The sequence below is a fragment of the Jaculus jaculus genome, chromosome 1 (genome assembly GCF_020740685.1).
Source record: "Jaculus jaculus isolate mJacJac1 chromosome 1, mJacJac1.mat.Y.cur, whole genome shotgun sequence".
Lineage (NCBI taxonomy): Eukaryota > Metazoa > Chordata > Mammalia > Rodentia > Dipodidae > Jaculus > Jaculus jaculus.
In genome coordinates, this window is record NC_059102.1 from 126,099,040 (window position 1) to 126,125,621 (window position 26,582).

Genomic DNA, 26,582 nt, shown 5'->3' on the forward strand with positions numbered 1-26,582 from the left:
AGCCACTTAAGGGCAGGGGGGAACTCTGCTGCCAAGGACTTTCACCAGGTTCCCATACCCCATCCCTTAGCGGCCCCTACCTCACTCTGCCCTATCCCAAGAACCCCTCTGCCCTGGCTTCCTTCTGGCTGCTCCCCTGGGCTCACACCTGTAGTTTCTTTATACCCAAGGGATGTTGGGCCTTGCATCCCCAACTCTCATCCCTGGAGGCTGAGAGAGAGGTGGGGATACAGCAGGAAGGAGGGACAGGTGCCCCCACATTTCCATTCCCTACCTCCTTTACCCTAGATCCTGATTCCACTCCTGCCTCTTCCCTTGCCATTCCCATCTCCATGCTTCTCCTCACCCTTGGCTCCCACTGCTTTTAAAGGGTTCCTGCTGGATGTGGCTCCACCCACTGCCTCAGCCTCCTCTGGCACCCCTTCTCTGGTATCTTACACCACCTCTGTCCAGGCTCTCACAGCCCCACGATCTCCAGTCATTTGGCCAGTTCTTCTAGCCTTGTTTACTCTATCTCCCTCTCCTTTCTCAGTGTGCCACACTCCTCTGAGACAACTTATGTACCTAGCATGGTGTTGTGGAAATAGTCTGTCTTTTCGGGTACCTCTAGCACATAACTTTGCCCCCACTTAAGTGCTCCAAAGCTTTTTGCTGAGTAAGTGAATGCATGAATACCTGTAGACACAGCTTCTGGTTCTGGGAGAATTCCTAACTGGAACCCGCCAGTTGGGCCCCAGTGTGGCATAGAGACGTCCCCTGCTTTAGAGGAAAAGGAGTGAATTTTAGCCACATCCTGGAAAGACCAGCTACTCCTGGAGGCAAGAGCATCTCAGATTGTATGGGTCAACCCTTCCCCTCCTCCTCCTTCTCAGGTTCCCGGCTCCCATTGCAAGTACATCTCTAGCCACCAGGTCAGGGCACACAGACCCTTCAGAGCCTCCATCCAGGAAAGCCCCAGGGTCTTGTGTTGACTATGCTATTAAGATTTTGTTGCCAGGCGTGTGACTGTTCACCCATCTTCTAGCTGCTTCAGTGAGTCCAAGATGCTTAACAAAAAAAGCCGCGCAGTCCATGTTGACAGCACAAGTGGCCATAGAACAGCAGGTGATCTTGCACAGAAGGCCCAGGGCATTCCCCAGGACACTGGAGCCCTCTGTTGCTACACTCTCTCCTTTGGACAGGCTTCTCTGGTGTCTCCAGCCGCCCATGCAAGGTAAGTGTAACTTGCTGGCATGAGAGGGCTTGGGTCTCCCTGTAGACTCCAGCTGGCTTTTCTCTTACAGGTGCCTACAGCATGAGCCTTTCCAGGAAAGTGTGTCACTTCTTGCCCCATCTCCTTAGGAAAACACCCCCCCTCTATACTTTCCTGTCATACAGCATTCACATCCTGTGTCTCTTACTGTGCCAGCCTTCTTCCTGCCCCTGAAGCATGCTGTCCCTGTCTACTGCTTTCTTTGACCGTTGGCCAGATGATGACATAATCTTTGGCATCTTCCTTTCCAAATATTCCCTCTGTTATCCACAGCCAGCCTTAGTGGCTGACTATTGTCCATGACACTGGCCACCTGTGTGTGGTGGGGGGACAGCCTCACTCATTGCAACATGGGCCTCTGTCCTCCAGTCAAAGAGATTGTCCTGATGGCCATCTTGAGTACACTGTGCAGGGGCCCAAGTTTGGGGCTATCATCTGAGATGGCTGCTCAAGGACCCTCCTCTTCTGACCATCAGGCTCTCTTCTTAGGGTGATGACATGCCACAGCATGTACTCAGTCTCCCATGTCCTTAAGGTCATGAGTCTCAGAATGGTCAAAGGCTAACCCTGCCCTACCATGAGCTGAGGCACAGTCAGGTGCTGGTGTGTTCCACACCAATCCCAGTGGCTCAACTGCCTCCTCCCTCTCTTCCATCCAAAGAGGAATTGCCACATGCGGATATGCCTGACACAAGAACCATGCCTCTTCAGGTGGAACAATCAGAACCCATCATTCTCGTTGCTGGTACTATGTTTCTGGGCCCTCACCCTGAGTGCACTAGCATGACTGATGTGTCTCAGCCAGAGTTAAGCCATGCCACTTTCCTGGGCTGCTCTCTTCAGCTGTTGCTGGGAATTTCTTATGAGCAAGTGTGGACAATGGCAGTTTCTGTGCTGATGTCCCTGGTGGTTCTGCCCCTCCTGTAATCTGAACTCACTTGGGGATATAGCTTCCCCTCCACCTTCTTGTGAATCTTTGTCCTGTTGCTCTAGGATAATGGGAAGGGGGTCATGACATCATGCTGCCCCTCTCCCCACCCTTCTCTCCCCTTATGTGAGGGCACCTGTGCGGTGTCCCTGGCAGATGCTTGGTAGAACTGACACTTTTCAGTGGAAAGCCTGAAATCCACATCTACCAACCACTCTGTCCTGGCAAGCCAATGGTGCTTAGGCCCTTCCCAGAGGAGTCCAACACAAAGGGTCTATAGAGGCCCAGGGTCACTCTCACTGAGCTTGCTCACTGACAGACCAAGGAGTCATGGGCAGTGGTACTCATATACACCAGGTTGTTGTGCTCAAACACTGAAACCTTGTTCAAGCATCATTCTCCTCCTCCTAAGGGAGAAACTGAGGCTCGGCAATATCCCAAGCCCTTCATCATACCATGAGAAAGAGAGAGCAAGACAGGCAGACAGTTCATGTGGTAGGGCCTACCACAGGCACTATGGGGACATCTGATTTATGTGTGGGGTCTTGTTATCATTTTCCTTTCACCCACAGTACCTCTACTGTGGGTGACACCTGTAGTTTCCATGGGCGGGGTTTTGCTAAGATCTGTGAGATGGAATGGCCATGAAGTTCTTAGGTCCTAGGATCGTCTGAGGTGGGGCACCTCCAAAATCTTGTGTTCTCCTGGGAGCTATGGCTGGCTAGCATTTAGGAGCCACTGGCTCTTGTCAGCTACCTACTATGTGTCTCCTAAATGCTTTCAAGCACATATCCACCCCACCCTGTATTCTCACTGTTTCAGAGGAGGACACCGAAACTCAGAGATGAGGAGGCTGCCTGTCCCACCCTGCTACTGACCTTCCATTAAGATGGAGGTACAAATACTCTGAGAAGACCTGCTTCTGCCTATGGGCTGAGCCCTCCATGGCTGGTCTCACACTATTCCACATAGTGGGTGACAGAGCTTATTCTCCTTGGAGTCTCATGGAAGGGCCGAAGAATGGTGACTTGTCTATAGGGCCTGCCTTTAATGGAATATACTCAAGGTTGGGGACAGCCTTCCTTCCCTGTGGGCTGTGGGAGGCTGTGATAGGCAGGCAGCCCCAGCTGGCCTTGGCAGGCTTGTACCAGCCTGGAGCAGCTAGCAGCCTCAACACAGGGGCTAGAGAGCCTATCCCCTCCCATGTGCTTAGAGGACTTGCCATGTAAATGTTCACAGCCACAAAATGCAAAATGCATGGGAACGATATTTGGTAAGCCCAGAAATGATGGACATTCTCATGGTGGCCCCTACTACAGAGAGACAGTCATCTTTCCTAGGGTCATTCTGGAAACATGTCTCTGAACATGTCTTCAGAAGATCAATGACCATGCCCTCTCTAGGATGGATCTGGGTGAAAAAGAGTGCTCTGTGGTGCAGCAGGCCACAGACTCATGGAAGTTTGCTCTGGGGAAAATGTAGGCTAGCCACTAGCTTTACACTTCATCCCAGAGGGATCACAAGATGATGATGATGATGATGATGGGATGCTGTTGCTGCTGGTGGTGATGATGGCAGCAGTAATGCTGCTGCTGGTGGAGGTAATGACGGATGGTGGGTGCCAGACAATGTGCTCAGCAGTATTAATTCACTCTTCCAGCAGCATCAATAGGAAGGTGCTGTTCTTATCCCTGCCTTGATGAGGATTCCGAGGCTTGCAGAGGGGTGTCATTTGCCCAAAGCCACAACACTAGGAAGAGGAAGCCCAGACTGGACTTTTGGGTTGGAAGCATCTAGGGTTTTTCCTGTTTTTTTTTTTTTTTTCTTTTCTTTTCAAGGAAGGGTCTGGCTCTATCCCAAGCTGACCTGGAATTCATTCTGTACTCTCAGGGTGACTTCAAACTCACAGTAATCCTCCTACCTCTGCCTCCTGGATCCTGGGATTAAAAGTGTATGCCACCACACCCGGCTACATCTAGGGTTCTTACTGCTTCCATCCCCAGCCTTGCTAGCCCTTGGGCTTGCCAAGACATCCATTCCTAAGCTTGTAGGCAGTTTAGGGTTGAAATTCATAAAGCTTTGAGTTCTTGCTGCCCATCTAGGGGATGAAGGAGTTGAAAGGAGTCTTGTACCACAATTACATTGACGCTTCAGAAATCTTGGTCTTAGCAGAAGTTGGTCCTCACACCATCCTTCTGTCTCAAGACCACAGAGCCCCAGTGAGTGATTCATGAACAAGTCCTCATGGTGCTGTTCACCAATAGTGCCTACAGCCTTGGCCAACTATGTTAAGAGGCTTCTAGTTCCATTTGGCCATTTCTGGGGAGTCACACTCATCTCTGAGCAAGGAGTATCACTCTGAATCTTGCTGGGCCCTGGCTCTCTGTGAAGCACTCTTCCTTCTCTGGGCAGCATCCTAGAGTTACTAAAGTGGGTACCTATGAACTACACTTGTATTGTATGCCCCCATCGTTCAGATAACAGAGTGGCTGGGTGGCCTTGGTGTCATGAAGCATCCACAGCCTCCCCTGTGCTGAGAAGTGCAGGAACCGCTCTGAAGCAGCAGGGAAACAGCTGAGGTTCAGCTGAAGGACAGATTGATGGAAGGAGGGCTCTGCTCATTTCTAGGCAGTGGCCCTGGAGAAGTCACAGGCATGGGACAGAGCCACTGCAGGTAGCAGTTTCACGGCAGGGCTAGCCTTGACTGCCACAGCCAAGGACAAGGTCAAGCACAAGGCGCTAGAACACAAAGGCTCCCAAATCATCATCCACTCTGTTCCAGGAGAGCCTGCCAGCAAGCCTCACTCACCAGCTAATGGAGCAAAGCAAGAAATGAAGTCTTTGGGGAATTACCTCTAACTGGGCTGTTAGCCCAAGGAACTGAGCAGAGCAGCCCAATCTGGCTCAAACATGGACCTGGGTAAATCCACACTTCAGGGAGTATTGAGGGGTGAGAGCTGTGCATGCTGGGCCTCAGGTCCAGGTCTGTGCATGGGGTGAGTACTCTGTCACCCAGGGCACTGCCACTCACATTGCTATGCCATGGGTGAGGTGACTTCTTGCTTCAGAACGTGAGGCTCAGGAGGCATTCTTATGAAAACCTGAGCTATCCCTTGGAGTCATCTGATCCCAAGGCAGGCCATGTGTGTCTATAAAACTGTTTTGGGGGTGGCAGACCTCACATTCTATTGCCACTATGACTTTACTTTCCTGGTGTCCCCTTAAGAAAGGTGGGCAAGTCCACTAACTGTAAACCTCACCCAGGAAAGAACTGCATCACCAAATCTCCTTGACAAACCCACCAACACTGGAAGGGCCAACTGCTTGCAGTATCCTTCAGAGGGCCCTCCTCTACGCACTGCCAGTAGGGGCCAATGGAAACGTGCCTTCATGGATACCACTTGAGATGTTTCTCCTTCTGCCCAATCTTTGCACCTGGTGGCTTTCTTGTTGGCCAGGGGTACCACCTGACCAAAGTTTGCAATAGTCCTTATCAGTTCCTCCTGCAGCAGCTCTACCCATGCACTAAGTGTTGACCACATATGTCTCCACTGCACAGATAACAAAATGATGCTCAGAGAAGGTAAGAAGACACCAAAGGGACTGAGCGTGTAAGTGGCTCTCAGATTAGTCCTCCTGGCACTTCTGGCTACCCCTTCCATTCCTAGAGGTACACTGAGGACTCAAGACTACAGGACATGTGATGGAATGCACCTGTCTTGCATGAGTTCTACAGAGAACCTGAGCATTCCTGATTTGCCTCTCCCATCCCAGTACATGATTTCAGAAGAAGTTAGTCTCAAGTCCCAGGGCCTCTCTTCACCAAACACCCTTGGGCCTCTTCTTAGCTACCACCTCCTTCAGAAGTGGCTGCCAAGACTGCAGCCAACAGAGGGCATCCTGCTAACCCCCCCTTTGCACTGTAACAGGAATCTCTGAACCTGGTGTGGCTTCCTTCAGGGGCTATGAGCCCTGGCTAGTTCCCTGTGTCCCCAGCCCCTGCAGAAGGTTAAAAGACCCCTCTCCTCGGACAGGGCTATACAATGTCTCCTTTCTCTCTCTTTTCCCCTCTCCCCCTTTGGTGGTCAGATCCTTTGAGAGCCCTCCGAGTCTGCCCAAGGTCTCTACCACAGTCCATCTCCCATGTGAGAAGTTCTTCTTCAGGCCTGGTAATGTCATGTGGAGAAGGATGGGAGATGGCTCTGAAATGAGCTTTGAAATACTTCCATATTTTCTTTCTTTCTTTTTTCTTTTTTTTTTTGTTCAGGGTCTCACTCTAACTCAGGCCGACCTGGAATTCACTATGTAGTCTCAGGGTGACCTCAAACTCATGGTGATCCTTCTACCTCTGCCTCCCAAGTGCTGGGATTGAAGGCATGTGCCACCACACCCTTTCTTTTTTTTCTTTTCTTTTCTTTTTCTTTTTTTTTTTTTTTTGAGGCAAGGTCTCACTCAAGTCCAAGCTGACCTGGAACTCACAGCAATTCTCCTACCTCAGTCTCCTGTGTGGTGGGATTAAAGGCATGTGCCATTATACCTGGTGTCATTTTTCACTTTTTTTTTTTTTTTTTTTGGTTTTTTGAGGTAGGGTTTCACTATAGTTCCGGCTGACCTGGAATTCACTATGTAGTCTCAGGGTGGCCTTGAATTCATGGTGATTCTCCTACCTCTACCTCCCTAGTGCTGGGATTAAAGGCGTGCGCCACCACGCCCGGCCTCATTTTTCACTTCTTAAAGAACAATCAGCTAAAATTTTTGATGCCATCTTCTTTGATAAAGTTAAATACTAAAGACTAAAGAAAGACTATGGCATTGTGAAAAATTTAGAGAATATGAAGTAGTCTCTCAATAACTCTACAACACAGAGATAACCAAGATGAATGATGTGTATTTTCATTCCGAGATCTATGTTCATCCTTAAATCCATTTCATTCCTCTTTTTTAAAACACTTCGACCCTGGGGGTGCTATTTTTCTTCCCATTTTAGTGTCAAAATTGACTATGAGCCTCTGTCCCATATGTTTCTCCAGAGCCTGAGGATGGCTGGAGCCCAACCTGGCAAAAGCCCCTTTCCTCTTTCTAGTCCTTGAAGTCCCCATTTCCAATGCCTTGCTTGGCCAACCCTCTCCTTTTCAGGTAAGTGGCATGCACTGAGAAACTTCCTTCCATCTGTGTCCTCACAGGGAGAGCCACACAGGAGAGGGGGCAGGCACATCCTTGCCTACTCACTGGAGATGAAGATGCTGGCCAGGACAGCCAGGAGATCCTCACTCTGGACTCTGAGGATGAGGAGAGGCTTAGCCTGAAAGTTGAGAAGTGACCAACAAATGCCTCCCATCTCCCTGGCCTGGCTGTCTGACTCCATCCAGCCAGATGGACAGACTAGGGAGCAGCACAGACAGGGGGCCCTTTGCTCCCTATGAATCCAGTTCTCATGAACAGGAGTTGGTGTCTCTGTAGTTATCCATGGCTTTGTGGATGCTTTTGAAGTTGACTATTTTAGGATCACAACAGGCACACATGCCCTGGCTCTGGACGACACCAAGGACCACTTTTTTCCACATCCATAGGATGAGGCATAAAGACCCATTGTTGACCAGGCAATGGAAACGCTCCTGCCTGCTCACTCACAGGGGTGATAAAGGTGACTCAGATGTGCCCTGAACTGGCAGAGCTGTGGGGGGGAGTCCTGTCCTTTGCCTTGGTGTGTGGCTCTGTTCTTTTCCCTAGCCTGTGCTGAGCTAGGGGCAGAGGGCCGGTCAGCTGAAGGTTATACCTTCTGAGCTCAGAGCTGTGGGGCGGAGTACTGCTGCTCCGCACTAGTCAGGCCTCCTCTTCTTTCACATTTTTGTTTCTGAGTGCAGCCCCACTCCATGCCTCCCACCTCTGCTTGAGCAGGCCAGCCATCTCTGGAGGATCTGGTGGAGAGGTTCTTTCTAGGAAGATGCTGACCTTGGGGCCCAGACAGGCAGACACCCAAGATCTACTCCCCTATCAAGAGCTGACTATGTGGCCTGGAGAAGGCCTAGGAGTGTAGTAGAGAAGACCCAATGGGGTTGAACTGAAGGTTGAGGTAAAAGAGGCCCAGGTGTTGACATGACAATGACTGAACTATGAGGAGACGGGATGTGGAAAGAGGAGCTTCGAGCTTGGAAGTAACTCTTCCCCTTGGCTGTGTTCAGTCTGCAGGGAATCCTGGAGTGCTCACATGCCTTTGAGGACTGAACCCTCTGGGGAACAGCAGGGTAGATAAAGGGACTACTGGGAGTCAAGGCTTGCCTGAGTTTGGGTTCTGAGTGGGGCCATCCTAGCCGTTCTGAACCAAGTAGCTCCTTACTCCCCTCAGCAGAAAGGGGGGCCAAGGCCTCTCTGCAGGGCAGCTGAAGGGCTGCTGGAGACAGGGCTGGGCAGGGGCATGGATGAGCCAGTGGGAGGCAAGTGCTCACAGGACAGCCCACACAAGGGCACTTGCTACAGACTTTCAGGTAGCCGAGAACAGTCATGACTGTCCACAGCATCGCCTTCTGGGTGCAAGGAGTAATCAGTGAATGAAGGAATGAATGTGTGAAGAATGAAGGAAGGAAATAACACATAGGGCCACATATGCTATTCTGGATCTTAGCACTGTGCCTGAGTGTCCCACTGGATGCTAGCGGCCATCAACAGATGCTGGTTTGCCTGTAGCCTTTTCCAACTGAGGCCAAGAACTTAGCCTTCCCTTCGGGCAGCCTAGTGCTTATTCCACTGCTGTGTTCCCAGAGCAAGAGTAGCTGGGCTGGTTTGCTTGAGCTCTACAAACAGCAACGGAGAAAATGTCTCCAGAAACCCTTGGGGGAGAGCCAAAAGAGCCTCCAAAGGCTCATGATATGTAGCTCTCCCCAGTCCCAACTTACATTTCATAGATAGATTAACTGACTGACTTACTGGCTAACATGGCACCAGACCCTGCACTTGGCACTGCTAGCCCTCAGACAGAGGCATGGGGCTTGAAGTAGGAGGGTATGGACTTGGGTAATCTCTGCCCCTACCACATGAGGGTGAAGTAAGTGAGTCACCTGACCTTCTCAAGCCTTGTCTTCTCCATGTACAAACCAGGAACAATTTACATGGATATTGTGGAGAAATTCTGAGGCTGTAATGAGACCACACACAGGCAGTGCCCAGAGAGAGCCTGGCACATAGAATGCTCAGTATAGACCATGGGCTCCCAGTGAGTCCATCTGTCCAGGGTGGGGAAATGGCTAGGTAGGGCAACCTCCTCTCTGGTCCTTTTATGATTACAGGACTATGACACGGAAGCTTTAGCACCAGAGAAGCATGTATATGTGCACAAGGGCACATGTATGTATGTTTTTCTTTATTATGAGAGAGAGAGAAGGCATGTGAGAAAGACAGAATTGGTGCACCAGAACCTCCAGCCATTGCAGTTGAGCTCCATATGTGTGTGCCACCTTGTGTGCATGCACAAACTTGCGAATGCATCACTTGTGTGTCTGGCTTATGTGGGATCTGGGGAGTCGAACATGGGTCCTTAGGCTTTGCAGGCAGGTATGTTAACTGCTAAGCTATTTCCAGCCTATATGTATGTTTTCGTGTGATGTGGTTTTACATGGTATGCATGTGAGTGTATATGAGTGTTTAGTGTATGTATAAGCATGAGTGTATAACTGCATATGTAACTAAGTATGTATACTAAGTTTAACTGAGTAGAAACACACTCACTTATATGAATGAATACAGTTAAGTATGTATACGGCACATGTGTACGTATAACTGTGTGCATGTGTACATGGAAGACAGTGTATGTGTGGGAATGACTGTCTGCGTATATGTGTGCATACAGGCCCCTCAGCGCTGGTGTAGGAGCTACCCTGAAGGACAATGAAACTCTGCCTCTCTGGCACACTGGAACCCCTAGCCTGTCCTCAGTCCTGGAATCACCAAGGCGTCCTTCACCTCCTGTAGTGTCACATCTTCTTGATGCTCTGGCTGTGGTCCAGGAAGCATTAGTATGTGGAGTATATGCTGAAGGTCAATTCTTAAGGGACTGGGTACCTGGGGCAAACAGGCTTTGTACATGGGGCCAAACAATGGGTGGAAGGAGTAACAAGAACACATGGCAAGGGTGGCCACTTCCCTGTCACCAGTGCCCAGCAGAGTGGCCGTTAAAAATACCCAAATTCGAAGGCTGCATGAGTGCAATATTCTTGTAGACCACCAGGAGGAGCCACATACCCATCTCAAGATTTAAGTGACTCTTGGGCTTACTAGGTCCAGAACCCACACTTTAGGCCCAGCTGGCTCCCAGGTTTCCTCTTGTAGCTGGCTTAGACCAAGTGCTTCAGTGTCTACTGACAAGAACAACAGGGGCCACTTCTATGCCTGTTGTGTAGTGTGTGGGCCAGGGTCGCCCTCCCCAAGCCTGACTCCAGCTCCCTGGGCCCTGAGATCTCCCAAGGGAGGGAGGCCACACTCACCTTTCCAGCCCTGCAGACATCTCTTCACTAAACTCTGAGCTCTCACTACTGCCTGGAAAAGGAACACAGATCAGTGAGCAAGGCAGCCTCACAGAGAGGGCCTGTTCTCCTGGACTCCCAGTCATTGAATCCTGGCCTCCTGAGCTCACAGTGTCCTGACCCTGTGGGCCGCTGCAGGTTTTATCTACTTCTGAAGGCTCTGAGAGGATACAAAGAACCCTTCAGTCCTACTGTTCTCAAGAAGGTCCCCCGCCCCTTCCCACTATGCCCTAATGTTCCAGGGGAAGCAAGGCAGGAAAGGCCTCAACTGCTGAGGGCAGAGGCTAGGTGATCACGTCTGGGTTAGATGCTGGTCTCAGTGCCAGTGCCTGTATGGGACAGAAGCCTTGAAAGAGGGCCCCTATAGACCACAAGGACACTGATAAGCCTTGGGACATGTTCCAGTTCCCTGTGCCTCCCCAAACATGTGCTCTGGAGCTGACTGGGGTGTCCTGCTTGCCTAGCCTCCAAGGAGAGATTTCATCCTGGCCCTAGCATCCATGTGCCAGGCCTATGCATTCTCCTGGACTTTGGAGGCTCTGAGGTTCAGGACTCTTTGCAGGCAAAGAGCATCAAGGCTGAATAATGGGAAGGGCCAGGGAGGAGCCCTGGCTGGAGCTATGGCCCTCATTATTGGCTTGGAGGTGGTGGGGACAGACTAGCTGCACCAGACAAGGCACTCAACCCAAGGAGAAAAATGATTCAAGTCCTCTAACTTAAAGACCCAGAACCAATCAACCTTGTGATTTCTCTTGGATTGGACAGCACAGCACCTGACTCCCTCTCCCTCCGGAACAGCAGCCTGGACTCAGGCATGGCTCAGAGTTTCCTGGATATCAGAGAGCTGCTCTGGGCCCCACTGCGAACTTTTGGGTCTGCATTTCCCAGAATGCATTTGTCAGAAGTCAGGTTCCATCAGACATTCCTAGAAGGGGTCCAAAAGTGAAGACTGTGGATCCTTATAGGCTGTGGAGTTCTTAGGAAGAAGCCTGCTTACTTTGCACCAGCCTATGGAACCCAGAATGTCTGTCAAAGCATACCTACAAGCCTAGGAAGCACCATCCTATGTGGCCTACACCCCTGTGTGTATCCAAACAGGATGCCCTCCTACCAGATAATAGGCAGGTATAGGATTTGCTTGTCCTAGACTTCTAGGCCTTGGGCTAGTATTGTCTGTGACTGACCTAACTGCACAGGGACATGTGTCATGAGAGTCCCCCCTGATGTTCCTATTACCAGCCTCCTCCAAGCTCCTAGCCTTCTGTTCCACCATCTTCACCAGATCCAACACAGTTGGGCAAGTCTGCCCACCACCAGCCCTGGGAAAACTTTGCTAGCAAAGCAGACAGATAGACAGATACACACACACACACACACACACACACACACACACACACACACACACACCAGCAACACCAGCACACTGAGATGCAAGGAGGGTCAGAGGAGCACTGGGCTGGTGGCAGCAGTGACAAGATGGCGTCATCTACCCTGGATGACCTGGGCACTATAGGGGAACAGATCTGTGAGCAGAGCTCCAGACTAGCCACAGCCTTAACCTCTACATCTCCTGGCCAAGCCTCAGTGGCACCATTTTGTGCTTCCATCAACATAAGCACCATTCCCTAGTCTCCAAGGAGAGATTTCTTCTTAGCGCTAGCCTCTGTGTGCCAGGCCTATGCATTCTCCTGGACTTTGGAGGCCCTGAGGTTCAGGATTCTCTCATCCCTGAAGCTCACTGTTCCTCCTCTGGCTTCTCAGCTAAAGACAAGCACACAAACAGGAAGCTGTGAACCTCCCAGTACAGCTGCAAACAGGGTCAGGGCTGGTGTCTTCCCTTGGGACAAAAGGGCCACTACAGTAGCTTTTGGGAGTTGAGCTGGACTCAAAAGTGGGGTCCCATCTGCCTGTCACACTTGGGGCCACTAGCAGGATGGTGACAACCTACAACCCAGGGGGACTCCTTCAGGGGAACACTCTGCAAGGGGAAGGGGTCACTGGACCCAGCACAGTGACACAGAGACAGACATGGAGCACACACCGGGCCTGCGGCCCCTGCCTGCATGTGCAGGCCGGAGACGCTTACCTAGGGAGAGTCCATTGGTGACAGCAGAGGAGGTGAGGGCGAGGCCCCTGCGGGGGCTGCGGGACTCTAGGACACTGTCGTCCAGAAGGTGCCTGGCTTTCTCCGATGGGAATGTCGCACTTTTACTCTCAACTACACTCAACTGACACATCATACTGGAAAATGGAAAGGAAGAAAGAAGGCAAAGCTCCTTATCCGCAGAGCGACGGTGGCTGCAGAGGCCCTGGGTGCCACAGACAAGGGCCAGCTGCAGGGAAATGTCTTCACCCAGAGCCAAAGGCAATCCAGGCTCTGCTCTCTCTTGTGGCATGATCTTGGGCAAATCACACCCTTTTTCTAAGCCTCAGTTTCTCCATCTGTCAACAGGATCTAATGCTGCTCGCCCTGCCTGACTCCCGGGATGAAGATGAAGCTTGTGAGATGAGGCTGCACGAGCGAGAGCAAATGGACCATGACCACATGGCTGGTCTGCAGTCACATGCACCTGGTCTGAATCTTGTCACCAATGCCACTGCGCTATTGCAAGGCTGTCACTGACTTGTGACTCTCACTGGACTCCTTACCATGTGCAGCAGCTCAGAGACCTGTCAGCTCATTGAGATGGCTGCCCTCCCTGATATGTAGCCAGTGTCCAGACTAGGAGAGATTGCTGAGGACTCAGAGTAACTGTCCTCCTCCTACCTCAATCTTCTCCAAGGCCAGCCCAGGGGTTGCTGGGGCTTGTACCATAGTGATGGAAGGTAGGTGGAGGGGAAAGAAAAAAGGGAGGGAGGGAGAAAAAAAGAGAGCGACCGAGACCTCTCTCTTTGGAAACTTGTACCCAATGCCCAGAAGACATAGGCATGGCTTCTCCCAGGCATGCTGAGGACCTATATGTTCCTCAGCTGTGGAGTCCACAGGACCAGTGAGCCAGCAGGCACTCCTCTCTGGCAGATGACATGAGACACCCACTGCTGACAGTAACTGGTCTACCAAACTCGGCTGTCCCTGAGGTGCTAATTGAGCTGGGGTACATTCTCTGGGATCACATTACTGCACCATTTCTCCATAGCCTGGGTCCAGCTGCCCCACACTCTTCCCAAGTCTACTCAGCCTTAGAAAAGTGTGCCTGCCAGGGACACTAAGAGCTTTTGGGATTGAGATTGAGGACTCAGGAGAGGGCTGCTCAGTCACCAAGAGCTTCTGAGATGGAGGGGAGGACCCAAGAGAGGCCGCTCAGTCACCCACTTGTTGCCCAGGCTGTGGCTCTTCCTGTGTCTGGGCACTGGTGGGGTGGGGAGGCTGCCGGCCACAGATGTATCAGGACAGGTGGGCCTCCGGCGGAACCTTGCTGAGCTGGAGCCTGTGGAGGGGCCTGTGAACAGAGCAGAGGGCGAGTGATGACAAGGGTCATGAAGTGAAAGCCCTAGGCTTGTGGTACAGATCTCTGCCTGATTGTCCCAGGTAAGTCAAGGTTCATACGGTTGAGTCACCTGGCAGCTTCCTACTGGTCAGATGAGAACAGACCAGTATCAGTACTCCCACAGCTGCCAAGCCACTGTCAGGAAGGCCTCTAGTGTCCACATCCAACAATGGGGCAGCTCCACTGGCTAGCTACATCCCAAGGCTGGCTTCTATATGGTATCTGACAGATCCATACATAACAGTAGAACCAGAGGCATGACCCTGCAGCAAGGGTCCTGGCTGTCTTTCACAAACCAGAGGGTGCTCCATCTAGCCATGAGCATTTCCCTGGCCATAGCCTCCAGGCTGGCACCTGCTGGTTTGTGGCTCTGATTCTCTACCTGGGGGTACACCAGAAGTACCAAGATGGTGTGAGCCCTCCCTGGCATCAGTTCTGTCTAGGTTCTTCCAGTGATCCTGGGGTACCCCGAGGGAAAGTCCTCTGTCCTACTTACTGGGACACAGATTGGCCATGCCACTGGGAAACAGCTTCTGCAGCTGCTCCAGAAAGGAAAAGGAAAATGAATAGCATCCTGCTTTGTTTTGGTTTGCAGTACAGCAAGAGAGGAATCCAGAGGGTGGGGCCCCCTTGTTTATCAGCCCCACTGCCTGAGGATTATAGCCCTCTGCCTGAGTCACTGTGCAGAAAAGTGCTCTCCAAAGGTCAGATGGCAAGGCGCCTCCCTGGGCAGCCTGAAGTCAGAGCCCAAAGGTCCCAGTGTTGGAATAGAAATGACCACTGTGATAATTAGGGTTGGCCATTGTGCTCCTGTTTCTGTGCTTTGTAGCAATGCCACAGTCCTTGAGGTGGGGGAGGAATGCCAGGGGGTCAGAGCCCCCCTGGACAGACTCCAGGAAGGGAACAGCAGATCACAGGGAGGGGTCTGGCTAGCAGGAGGCACTTCCTGGAGGACATCTAGAACAGGTATAATCTACTCTACTGTTTTTGAGCAAGGGACAATCATCCAGTAAGCACCAGCTAGGAGTGGCCTGGCCTGCCTCAAACATTCAAGTCCTAGCTCACTGGTTCCTGTGTACTTGACACTTTCATTGTGGCCATGGCTGCTGCAGAGGGAGGCTCAGAGGTGCAACAGGGCCACATGGCTTAGAGGGGCAGTAGCTGCCAGTGGTCACTCTGAGGGTACTCATTCCCATCTGGCTCTGCATAGCTATTGCCTCTCAGCTCTGCTTCACACTTTGAGCTCTCATAAGCCTTCCAGACATGCCTTGTCAAGTTTCACTCAACTCTGGATTCTCTAGAACTAGGCCTGGATGCATCCTTTCCTTTGTGCTTTGGAGCCTTGGAAGGCATGGCTGGCCTCAGATGCCCCTGGACCAGTGGGGGGAGGGTGGGCAGGGGCTTCAGCAAAGAGCTGTGGCCCCCCTGGCCTGTCAGAGCTGACGCTGCTCTCCCTACTCTGGGTCTCAGCCTCCCCCCATCCCTCCGCATTGTTGACCAACAGCCTGGGTCTGACGCGGAAGCAGAAGAATTTCCATTCATCTGGGACCCAGATGGGGGCCCCTCTCTGCCAGTAACTGACACCCTCTGCTACCGAAAGACCTCACGTTCCTGGGGCGGCCCCCACGTGATGGTGCCAGGACACGTGTCTTCTGGGGCTGTGTTTTGAGCTGGGCAGCTGGCAAGCTTGTTTGTCATGTCCTCAGGCAGTGTGGGGGTGGTGATGAACTGGGGTTCTGGCCTCCTTAGCACAGTGCAGGCCCTGCTGCCCAGCCTGATATGGCATGGACAGCTGGAAAAACTGACCATGTGGCTTGACTATCTCAAAGGTTTGCTCTATTTTTCCTTAGCATAATTTTTCCATGAATAATGCTTAAAGCCCTTTAAGTGGCTATTTCTTCAGCAGTTTTATTGGAACATATGAAAATTGACAGTTTCTATGGGGAACCAGATATTATGCCGAAAAAAATATGGTTTTCATTAAAGAAACTAACATACTTTCAACAGGCCATTTGCTGGATTGGGAGACAGAAAAACACCCAGCTTTCTACTAAAGGCCTTAGAGTGGCCGGAGTTCCAGATAATGACCTGAGGCAGTAAGGGACTCAAGGTCTAGAGGCAGACAGACCTGGGTTCTCACCTTGGGTCTGTGCTTATAGGCTGAGTAACCTTGGGAAGGCCATCTTATCCCCTAGGAACCCTGGATCTACAGTTGCAAAACAGGAATAGGATCATATCCTCACCACCTCCCTGTGATGAGCCAAAACAATAATCAATCTAGCAATCTCTCTCTGTGCCACAAATGTTTACTGAGTCCTGATCTTGGGCTGCCCCTAGGCTAGGCACTGGAGTTACAACATGGATTAGAAAACGATGTTCTGCCTTCATAGGGATGCCAGTCAAGAGTAGAGACGAGTAAGCAGGCAGTTGCACCCAGGAGAAACACGGGCTTTGACAGGAGAATAATCATGAGTGATAGGACAAGACTTCAACAAGGGGGATAATGATAATCACCAACATTGACTGAGCATCTATTCAGTACCAGACCCATGTGTCAAATACTTTGTTCACATGACCTTATTTAAGTCTTACAATAGCACTGCCAAGTAGGTCCTGCTCTTATCTTAATATTACGATGTAGAACCCGAGGCTGGGAAGGTCCAGGACCTTGCCCAGCTGAGTATTTGGGAACCCATGGAAAGATGTGTGGAAGGTCTGACATTCTGGCTGGTGCAAGAACTCTAGAAGAAGCAGTGGCAGGGACAGAAGGAACAGCATGTGCACAGGCTCAGGGACAACAGAGATCAGGGCTCTGAGGAGCCTGGAAGTTCACAAGATGAAGGAGTGGTGATGCTCTTACAGTCTCACCGTAGGAAGCTCTTCTGGCTGTGGAGCAACTGAATGTGGCCACGATTGGAGGCCTCAGGTGGCAATGGAGAGCTGGCAATGAGAGATATCCAGAGTAGGGTCAGCAGGAAGGGGTGTAGGGAGAGGGGACTGAGACCAGGCTCTGTGTGTGGTACTGTGTACTCAGGGCATAGGTTCAGAAGGGGCGGGAAGTTCAGTGTGGGGACAATGTCTGGAGGGCACTGGGTAGATGGGAGTGATGCCATGGCTGGGAGGAGAGCACACTATGGGCAGGGGAGACTCTTCCCATGGACATCCAGCCGAGCCCTGTTGTGAGCCAGCACTGCCCCATTTCAGTTAGGCTTTCCAAGTCTCACACATTGGAAATTAATGGGAGGCAGCTGTGGGAGAAGGGAGAGTAGTGACTTCAAGTCACAAGACCTGGGTTCCAGTCCAGACTCTACTCCTGATTGGGCTGGGCTTCACGCCATCTTTTCCTTCTTGGTGTGTTTCCTCTCTGGGGGAGGTGTGGTAACTGTGCTGTCTGGAGCTCCTTCCATGCCTCCATGTGCCCTATAATGCCCAGGGGGAAGGACTTCAGTTTCTTCTGCTTCCTGCATGCCCATGTGGAAAACTGTCTTTAGATTCAGGACTGGGACCTTTCTGGGTCTGCCAGAGCCTGAAGGCACTTGGGATACAGGGGCCCACTGCAGAGTCTGTGTGGAAACCCTTCTCTAGCCAGGTTTCTCAGGGAAGCCTGGGAGCCAGTCATTTCTATGTTCGCACACATTCTTTTTCTCACACATGCAGTTCTCATGGGTTTCCACTGAGAGCCAAAATCTATCTCCCACAACACACAGAAGGCCCACTTTATTTCCTTCTGAAAAGTAGAGCTCAATTATTTTTCTATTAGGCTGAGGTGGTACCATGCTCTCTTGGAAGCCAGCAGGCAAAGACACCCAGGCCACAGGAAGAACTGAGGATGCTGGGAGGCCACTGGTCCTAAAAGGTGCTGAGTCCATGCAGGGCACTGGAGTTGGATAGAGTGGAGGTGGGTGTTGGATTCCCAGCTTGATGGTGCCTGGCCTGATTTCTCAGTCCTTGAGCTCTCTGAGAGGTCCTGCACTCGTTCTAACATGGAAAAGGTTTGCACAGGGAAGAGAGTTGGATAGATCAGGCCCCGCCCCTTGCCCATGGGCTGCTCTCTTCTTCAATAAGCAGAGTGAGGGGGCTCCAAAGACCATTTATGGACTTGAACTATGTTTCCTACAGTGGGAAGCTCATGGGATGAGTACCTGATTCGGGCCCAAGGATGGCCATAGCCACAGGAGACTGGAGGCTGCAGGAGGGTTAGCTAGACTCTCAGGAGCCTGCTGGTTGGCAATTGATTCTGAGTACTGCAGAAGGACAGGGGCCCAGGAATGGATTTGTGCCTGACAAGGTTGAGGACTTGTGAAAGAGCATGTTCAGAAGAGGAGGTATAGTAATGTCAACTGCCACCCAAGAACAGCAGCACCCACCACTTATGACTGTGGCCCACCTGGCTGTGAATAGCAAGTTGAGGGATCTAGAGAAACACATAGGGAGGGAGAAGGCCATACTTTCCCCTCTCTTGCCACAAGCAGTCAGGCCTGAAGCACCCCAGCTAGGGGTGAGGTGACACTTAATGCCAGAGCAAGTTTGGAGTTCTGATTCTTTTTTTTTTTTTTTTTTTTTTTTTTGGTTTTTCGAGGTAGGGTCTCACTCTGGTCCAGGCTGACCTGGAATTAACTCTGTAGTCTCAGGGTGGCCTTGAACTCACGGCGATCCTCCTACCTCTGCCTCCCGAGTGCTGGGATTAAAGGCGTGCGCCACCACGCCCGGCCTGGAGTTCTGATTCTTATATGGAACTAGCCCCTGAGAACTTCTGGGAACATGAGTGACACAAAGTGTAAGAAAGGCAGGGACATGCAGGACAGGTGCGTACTTGCTCTGCACACATGTGCAGGGTGACAGAGATGGAGCCCTCATTGTATGCCACTTACGCTTTGTTAGCTACCACTGACAGACCCGTCCAGACCCCTGGCCCACCAGGCAGCTCTGTCACCCCCCTGATGCGTGAGGTAGGGTGAACATCCAGCATCTTTACCCACAGAATGGGGCTGGGGATGGCATGGCCAGTACCTTGCAGGTACTGGTGGCTTCCCAGCATACTTGGCTCCCACCTGCCTACTGAGAGGCCCAGGGGATGGACTGGGCAATAGCTAGCGTACAGAGCAAGCACAAAGGCAGGCTCAGGAGCTGCTCAGAAGAATCCATGCTCAGCTCAGAACAGCTTCAGGGAAGAGGAAGGTGGTGGTGAGGATAACAATGTAGCAACTTTGAGCATTTGCCTTTTCGGAATTGGCTAGGGTTGTCCACAAAGTTAGTGACTACTCCACCGAGTGGCAGGGTCTCCATCCCTCCCTCCTTGGATGTGCCCTGACTCAGAGTAAGGCTGAGATGAGGTTCCCTGGCTTGGAGCTTTCTCATAGCCTTTCATGTCCTCTGCTTGGGAAAGAGCTGGATGGCCCAAAGACTGCCATACCGTGAGGAAGCCCAGGTCACAGGGAAGTGTATGTGCTTTGCCACTACTGCAGCCCCAGCCCCAGCCAGCAGCAAGCACAGAAATGTGAGTAAAGATGCATCCAGGAGACTCTAGCACCAGCCCTATCTGACCCACAGATAGATGTGTTCCATGAAGTCATGTTTTGTACCCTAGGTTCCGGGGTGGCAGGCCATGAGGAAAGCATTACATGGCATGGCTGGTGAGCACCTGACCAGGGCTAGGTGGGGACCACTGGGCTTGCTCCCATGGCCACAAGCCAGCGGAGGCCACAGGAGGGGTAGCTGCACTCTCGGAAAGCTGCTGATGGGCAGCTGACTGCCTCACACCATCCCCCATCTGGATAACATCAGACCATGCCTGGGAGGGCCAGGAACCAATGCTCCTGAGAGGCACTGTGTCATTGGCAGAGTTTCTGGCACCACCTCAAGGGGTTCCCCCAGCATCCCCGTGCCATGAATCTGTGTGAAGCCTTCCTGTTCCCAAGAAAACTGAGGCTCAAGGCAGTTGAACCAACTACTTGGGGTGTTACAGCTGAGAGGTGCTACAGCCAGGCTCTGCATGAAGGTCTGCTGAGCTCTTGCCATCAGACAAAGAAACAAGGAAGCAGAGAGCTGTGGAGGAGCCCTGAGGTGTGAGTGTAGAGACAGAGGCCATGGCACAGACATTCCTGTACTCAAGTGAAGCCCAGGAATCTTCAGAGGAAACCTGTCCACTAGGGAAGCCATATGGAGGTAAGATGAGGGCCAGCAAAATCTGGAAATAACTTCACTAGCTCCAAGGCATACATAAACATCACTTATTTTCTCTGGGAGCAGGGGCAAAGTTTTCTGTGATGTTTACCTCTCCAGGAAAATATTAGCTCATTTATGTAAACTAAACATTACATATAGAGGGCAACTGAAAACGTATCATTCCTGGCCTTTTTTCCCCTCATAGACCCCAAAACTTAGAAAGTTTATTCATTTCCTTTCTCACATTCTCCTTGCTTGGGGCAGACAGCCTGCACAGCCTTTCCCCCAGTGGGAAGTTGGGAGCAGCTCTCGGGGAGTATGGGGCACAATCACAGCTTACAGATCACTGCTGATGCTAATCAGGACCCCAAGAAATCCAAGACTACATCTGTTATCCATGCAGGGTCAAGGTCTTCCAGTCCTTGAAACCAAGAAGTTGGCTAGAGAAGGGTCAGAGACACTTGCCCCAACACACACCATGTTGGCCTGCTCACATGAGCCTCCTCTGGCTCTGAGCATGCCCATCTTTGCTTTCCTGGCTTTTGCTGCCCATCTCTTCCACTAAGACATGAGCAAGATCCCAGACATCAGGGTGCTCTTGCTTTGCTCTTGCTGGGCGTCTGGTTCCCAGCAAGTGCTTGGCCCAAGCAGGCCCGCAGCATGAACCTTCAGTGATTGAAGGCACACATTTAAGGGCCTTTCCTTGGCATGTGTGGAGATGACAGACTGTTGGGCAGAGCCCTGAGCTGGAGACCAGGCCCCTTCCTGAGTAGCTGAGGGAAGTTGCGTTCCTCCCATTCTTGGGACTGTAAGAGGCACATTCCCAGAGTCTGGTAGAGCTCCTGCCACGTGGCTCAGTCTAACTGCCAGAGCTGGGAAGGCCTCTGGAGCTGCCGCCTAACTATACCCTCTACAGTACCTCTTGGCTGGCTCTGGTAGCAGCATTATCTACTGCATTTGTCTTTTGAGCCTGTAAATGGGGAGCCAGGGCCACTGAGAGTGTGTGAGTGTTCCAGAAAGTCACCAGCCCTCTGGTCTTCAATGCAAACCCTAACATCCTGCTTCAGGGCTGAAGCCAGGGATCTGGAAAATTGGTAGAAAACACTCCTGTGCGACGGGGCTCACTCCACAGGGCAGAAACTGCTGGATTCAGCACTAATCTAGAAGGCAGAATCAGCAGTTGGCCCACGCTAGAGCTGCTTCCAAGGACAGGTAGTCATAGGTCCCAGAAAGGAGCTCTGAGGCTGGCCTGAGGGCCAAAGCAGCTGGCCATGGGCATTCACCCAGGACCCTGCATGCCAGGCTCTAGGAATTCCACACTGAGCCTATCCCTCAGGACACTTTTACTATGGTAAGGAAGACAGGGCAAATGGATTAACAGCTGACTGAGGGGGCAGGCCATGTAAAACACTGGCCATAGAAGGGACATAAGGGCTGACAAGCCGTTGTGAGAGACTAGGCAGGAAGTAGTTTAGGATTTGCAGGCCAAACTACTTTTTCTTTATCCTAGGCTGGCCTCCAACTCCTCAGTGATGCAGTTGAGAATGATCTTGAACTTGTGATTCTCCTGCTTCCACCTTCCAAGTGCTGAAACTATAGGCATGCATCACCACACCTTGTTTATATGGGGCTGTGGATAGAGTCCAGGGCTTGGTGCATGCTAGACAAGCACTGTACCACTAAGATGCATCCCCTACCCAGGCCACAGAGTCTTTGTTCCAATGACTCAACTCTGCTACTGCTGTGTGAAAGCAGATACAGACAGATGGCAATTGGTGGATGCGTCATTGTGTTTTATTCTAAACAGAAATAGAGTGGGCTGTTTTTGGCCCAGAGCTTCCCAGCCCCTGTGAAACTGGGCTTGAACTGGGCCGGATAGGGTCTTTAGTAGTGGCATTTAGCTAAAACGTGATGGTTTATTCAGGAACAGAATCTTAACATTAACAAGCATAGCATCATGGTGACCAGGTTGGCCATAACAAACAAGTTCTGGGCAAGTTCTGTGCAAGCTCACAAGGCAGTTCGGTGAGGGAGGTGCCTGCTGCACCCATCTCACAGGTTAAGTGGCCAGGCTGAGCATCTCCTCATCTTGCCAGGGAAGAGTTCTAGACCAGGGACTGAGATGGAGGAGTGAAAACTGAGCTAGCCCCAGAGCTCTCCCTCTGTCCCCTTGCTGGTGGGTTGTCAAGGAAAGGCAGTGGGTTTGCAAGGAGACTGTGGGAGCCTGTGGGTATGCCAGGACAGGGTCTAGCTTATGGGGTCTGGCAAAGGCAAGGATCTAGGAGTGTACTCCAGAGGCGGGGCAGAGAAGCTGGGAGTGTACTCTACAGTCAGAACAGGGGCCTTGCAAGAAGCTGCAAAATGGCCCCAAGGGCTCTGCAGGCCTTGTCCATGTCCTTGCTTAGAGTTTGGAGGGCTGTGGGATAGCACAACCCCAGGCAGAAGCTTGCTACCTGCTTCCTGAGCTCTCATGGTAGGCTAAACTAAGTTGGCTGCCTTCTGAATAACATCTCAGTTTTGCTATTTTCACCTTTCTTGAGATAGTGTTTTTTTTTGGGGGGGGTGATATTTTTATTTATTTATTTGAAAGGAGAGAGATAGAGACAGAGACAGGGGTGGAGGGATGGCTTAGCAGTTAAGGCATTTACCTTCAAAGCCAAAGGACTCAGGTTTGATTTCCTAGGACCCATGTAAGCCAGATATATAAGGTGGTACATGTGTCTGAAGCTCATTTATAGTGGCTGGAGGCCCTGGCATGCTCATTCTCTCTCTCTCTCCCTCCCTCCCCCCCCCCCTGCCTCTAGTGCACGTCTTCTCTACTAAACCAATAAATAAATATAAGAAAGAAAAGAAAGAGATTGATTCTAGCCACTGCAAACAAACTCCAGATGCATGCACTACTTTGTGCGTCTGGCTTTAGGCAGGTACTGGGGAATTGAACCTGTGCTGTTAGGCATTGCAAGCAAGTGCCTTAACCAATGAGCCATCTCTCCAGCCCAAGATAATGGTTTTATTATCCCCATCTTACAGGTATGAAAACTGAGACCTCAAGGGATAAAATCACTTTATTAACAATGAATTGGCTTAGTGGGGGTCATTCAGAGTTCCAACCAGGAGGAAGACATGCTATTTATTGGACACCCCCCTAGCCTCTCTGTAGGCAGTAGTGTTGGTCAGACCCTGTCCCTGAGAGCTGATGGACTATTACTGTTTAGGCAGGCACAATGCTCTATGGGCCTACACTCACCCAGGAACCTGGCCAATCTGGGCAGTGCAAATCTTTACTCCATCCTGTAAAGGAGACCACTGAGGCTTAACAGAAGAGCCCAAACTTTCATCACTGGCAACACAGAGTGTTTCCCCAAAAGTTGACTAAATCTTATCATCTAGGAAGATAAGCCACCTGCACCTGATGGCACCAATACCCTTGGGTATCCTGTGAACCCAAGCCTGGTACAGCCTAGATAACAAGGGTCTGAGTGTCATAGGGAAATCCTGAATTTTCTGTAACTTGTGTATGCTCTGACCTCATGGACTCTCATGTGATCAGGAGTCTGGCATGTTGGTACATGGGTCTGTGAGCAGAGACAACTGTGTCTGCCATGTTGTGCCCTTGGGCTCCACAGGTGGGGCCAATCCGAGCAGCCAAGCTTGGGCTATCAGTGGTTTTGCACCCACTTGAGGTGGCTACAATACCTGCAAGATCTTCCTTGGAAGAGACTAGTCTTGGAGAGCTGCTTCCTGGTTCAATTCTGAGTGACAGCCTGAAACCAAAGATTTTCATAAGGTCAGATCATAGGGTAAACAGAACGTAATGTGGGAGACTGTGGCTGTGAAAGGCTACTACAGTCACAGAGCTCAGAAATACAGAAATCAGAAATATTGATTATAGTTCCCCCCTCCCACTCCCAAGGTATCTAGGGAGTTTATAGGAAGCCCAAGAAGCAATGGTTATAGAAGACTGAGTAATGAGCTACTTGGTCCTTGATGGTTTATTTTACAAGTCTGTGGCCAGGTATATTTTACAGCTGGGGATGGGAGGCATTAAACAGTTTCACAGGGTTAACAAGTGACAGGCAGGGACACTATGATGGAAATGAAGATTCCATGGAACTGGTAACCTGGGGATATCCCTTTATGACTGGTCTGGGAGCTGAAGGAGCCCTGAGCTCACATGTGTGAAGGATACTGCTTGCTTGAATGCTTCCATGGGGAAGAGAAGGCTAGGAGCACAGAGACTAGCCCACAGATTGGGAACCAGTCCCTTTGCATACGTGGGAGGAAGGACAGAAGATTCCCTCCTTGTAGCTAAGCTGGGCATCATCTAGACAGAGCTTCCCAAATGGGAGCAAGATGAAAAGCAATGGCCTAGCAACACAGCAGACCCTGCCCTCACAAAGGGACAAAGAGAAGGGAGAGAGCACTGCCTGTAGAGTGCTGGGAGGCAGCCTTGGAAGCAGAGGAAGTCCCCTCAAGCACCTCCAGTGGAAGAATTAAGAACATGAATGGAATAAACAAATACGCAGAGGGAGATAAGGAAACAAATGAGAAACACAAAATGGGAGACTCAAGAAGAGGACCAGAGTTCAGCTCAGCACCTAATTGGAAACAGATCACTCAGCAGGCCATCACAGCGGCTCGAAAGCAGCTCATAGAGGAGGGCAGAGAGCACCTAGTGCATTACACCCCTGGAAGGCAGCAGCTGAGAATTGGCCTGGAAGAGGTCAGCAGTCTGACCAGCAGAGGTGGTCTGCAGCCAGGAAAGCACACAGCATAAACAGCTGGGAGGTCTGGCCCAGAGCCCTTTTCTCTGGGGCCTTTCCTCACTGAGCTTTTTTTTTTTTTTTTTAAATATACATATATATTATTTTTATTTATTTGTTTATTTGACAGAGAAAGAGGAGGAGAGAGAGAATGGGTGTGCCAGGGCTTCCAGCCACTTCAAATGAACTCCAGATGCATGAGCCCCTTTGCCTCACTGAGCTTTTGAACCAGCAGACAATCAAGACACTTTCACAAGGGAAAGAATTAGACTGTCAACAGCAGCAACCTGTACCTGGAAGCCACACAGTGAGGTCTGAAGACCTGGGAGAGAGCAGAGGTGGAGGCCCAGCAAGACCAGTCCTGGCCATACAACCCTCCAAGGAGAGGAGGGTCCTGGTTACTGACAAATACAACTAAATAAGGGATTGATTTTAAAATAAAGGCTCCTAGAATTAAGATTGTGCAGAGGTACAGCAGGTGGTAAGACCTGAATCCATTCAAAGACATAAAACTAGGAATTATGATTCCTGAGTATGACATATGTTATTAATTTAGGCTACGTGATCCAAAAGTAACACAACTACCAAAAACTGGAAGGTGGTGGAAGTAGGGGAGGGGTAGTACTAATAGTCTCATGGTTCCTAACTGGACAACCTAGTTACCAGGAAACATCATGCTCGGGTCTCCTCTTGGTTTTCTTGACTCCTTTTGTGAATCTCAGGCAACTGTTTTGTGATTTAATATCTCTTGTAGTGAATATTTGTTACAGAATAATTCCTTATCTTATATTTCAATTTTTTTTTCTGGTTGAATTAAAAGAAAGTTAAGGATTTTAATTAAAAATAGCAAAAAAAAAAAAAAAAAAGGGCTGGAGAGATGGCTTAGCAGTTATGGCATTTGCCTGCAAAGCCTAAGGAACCAGGTTCAATTCCCAAGGACCCATGTAAACCAGATGCAGAAGGTGGCACATGTGTCTGGAGTTTGTTTGCAGTGGCTGGAGGTTTTGCCATGCCCATTCTCTCTACTTCCTTCTATCCCTCCCTGTTTTTTTCCTCTCTCTCCAATAAATAAATTATTATCCAACTTGAGTAAAGTCCATCCTTGCAGTCATCCTTCTTTATGTATATACAGATGTCCTGGGCATAGAAATGTCCAAAGTCATGTTCACTAATGCTTATGGTCAAACTTTCCAAGTAGACTTGGATGACTTTTCCTAATAACACAGACTAAAGACTGAGGAAGATACAGCAGTGGGTGGGCCCCTTGGTATACATTTCAAGACTATACTGAGATGACCCCCAGGTGTCAGCTGGCTGGGCAGTGTGGGTTCCCTGAATCACAAGCCCTGCCACTCAGAGCAGGATCTTCCTGGGAAGGGAGTCTTCCATGGTTGGGGGCCTAGGGGTGAGAATACAGGCCTTCTCCCTGGGCTTTCCCACTTTGGCCCAACAAAGACTCTCTGTAAATCC

At 50.7% G+C, this 26,582-nt stretch overlaps 1 protein-coding gene across 9 annotated transcripts in view; it reads right to left on the minus strand.

Moving 5' to 3' along the window:
- Nucleotides 1-26,582, minus strand: part of Ralgps1 (Ral GEF with PH domain and SH3 binding motif 1) — a 325,831-nt gene that overhangs the window by 12,737 nt on the left and 286,512 nt on the right. For 7 of the 9 annotated variants that reach the window (XM_045148099.1, XM_045148120.1, XM_045148088.1 and 4 more), the window contains 5 exons: nt 24,046-24,113; nt 14,010-14,136; nt 12,783-12,937; nt 10,658-10,709; nt 676-759 (listed from right to left, as the gene is read on the minus strand). In XM_045148099.1, coding sequence (XP_045004034.1) covers nt 676-759; nt 10,658-10,709; nt 12,783-12,937; nt 14,010-14,136; nt 24,046-24,113 — 486 coding nt within the window. The remainder of the gene's footprint in view (nt 1-675; nt 760-10,657; nt 10,710-12,782; nt 12,938-14,009; nt 14,137-24,045; nt 24,114-26,582) is intronic. The other 2 variants (XM_045148126.1, XM_045148117.1) reach the window with 1 other exon arrangement.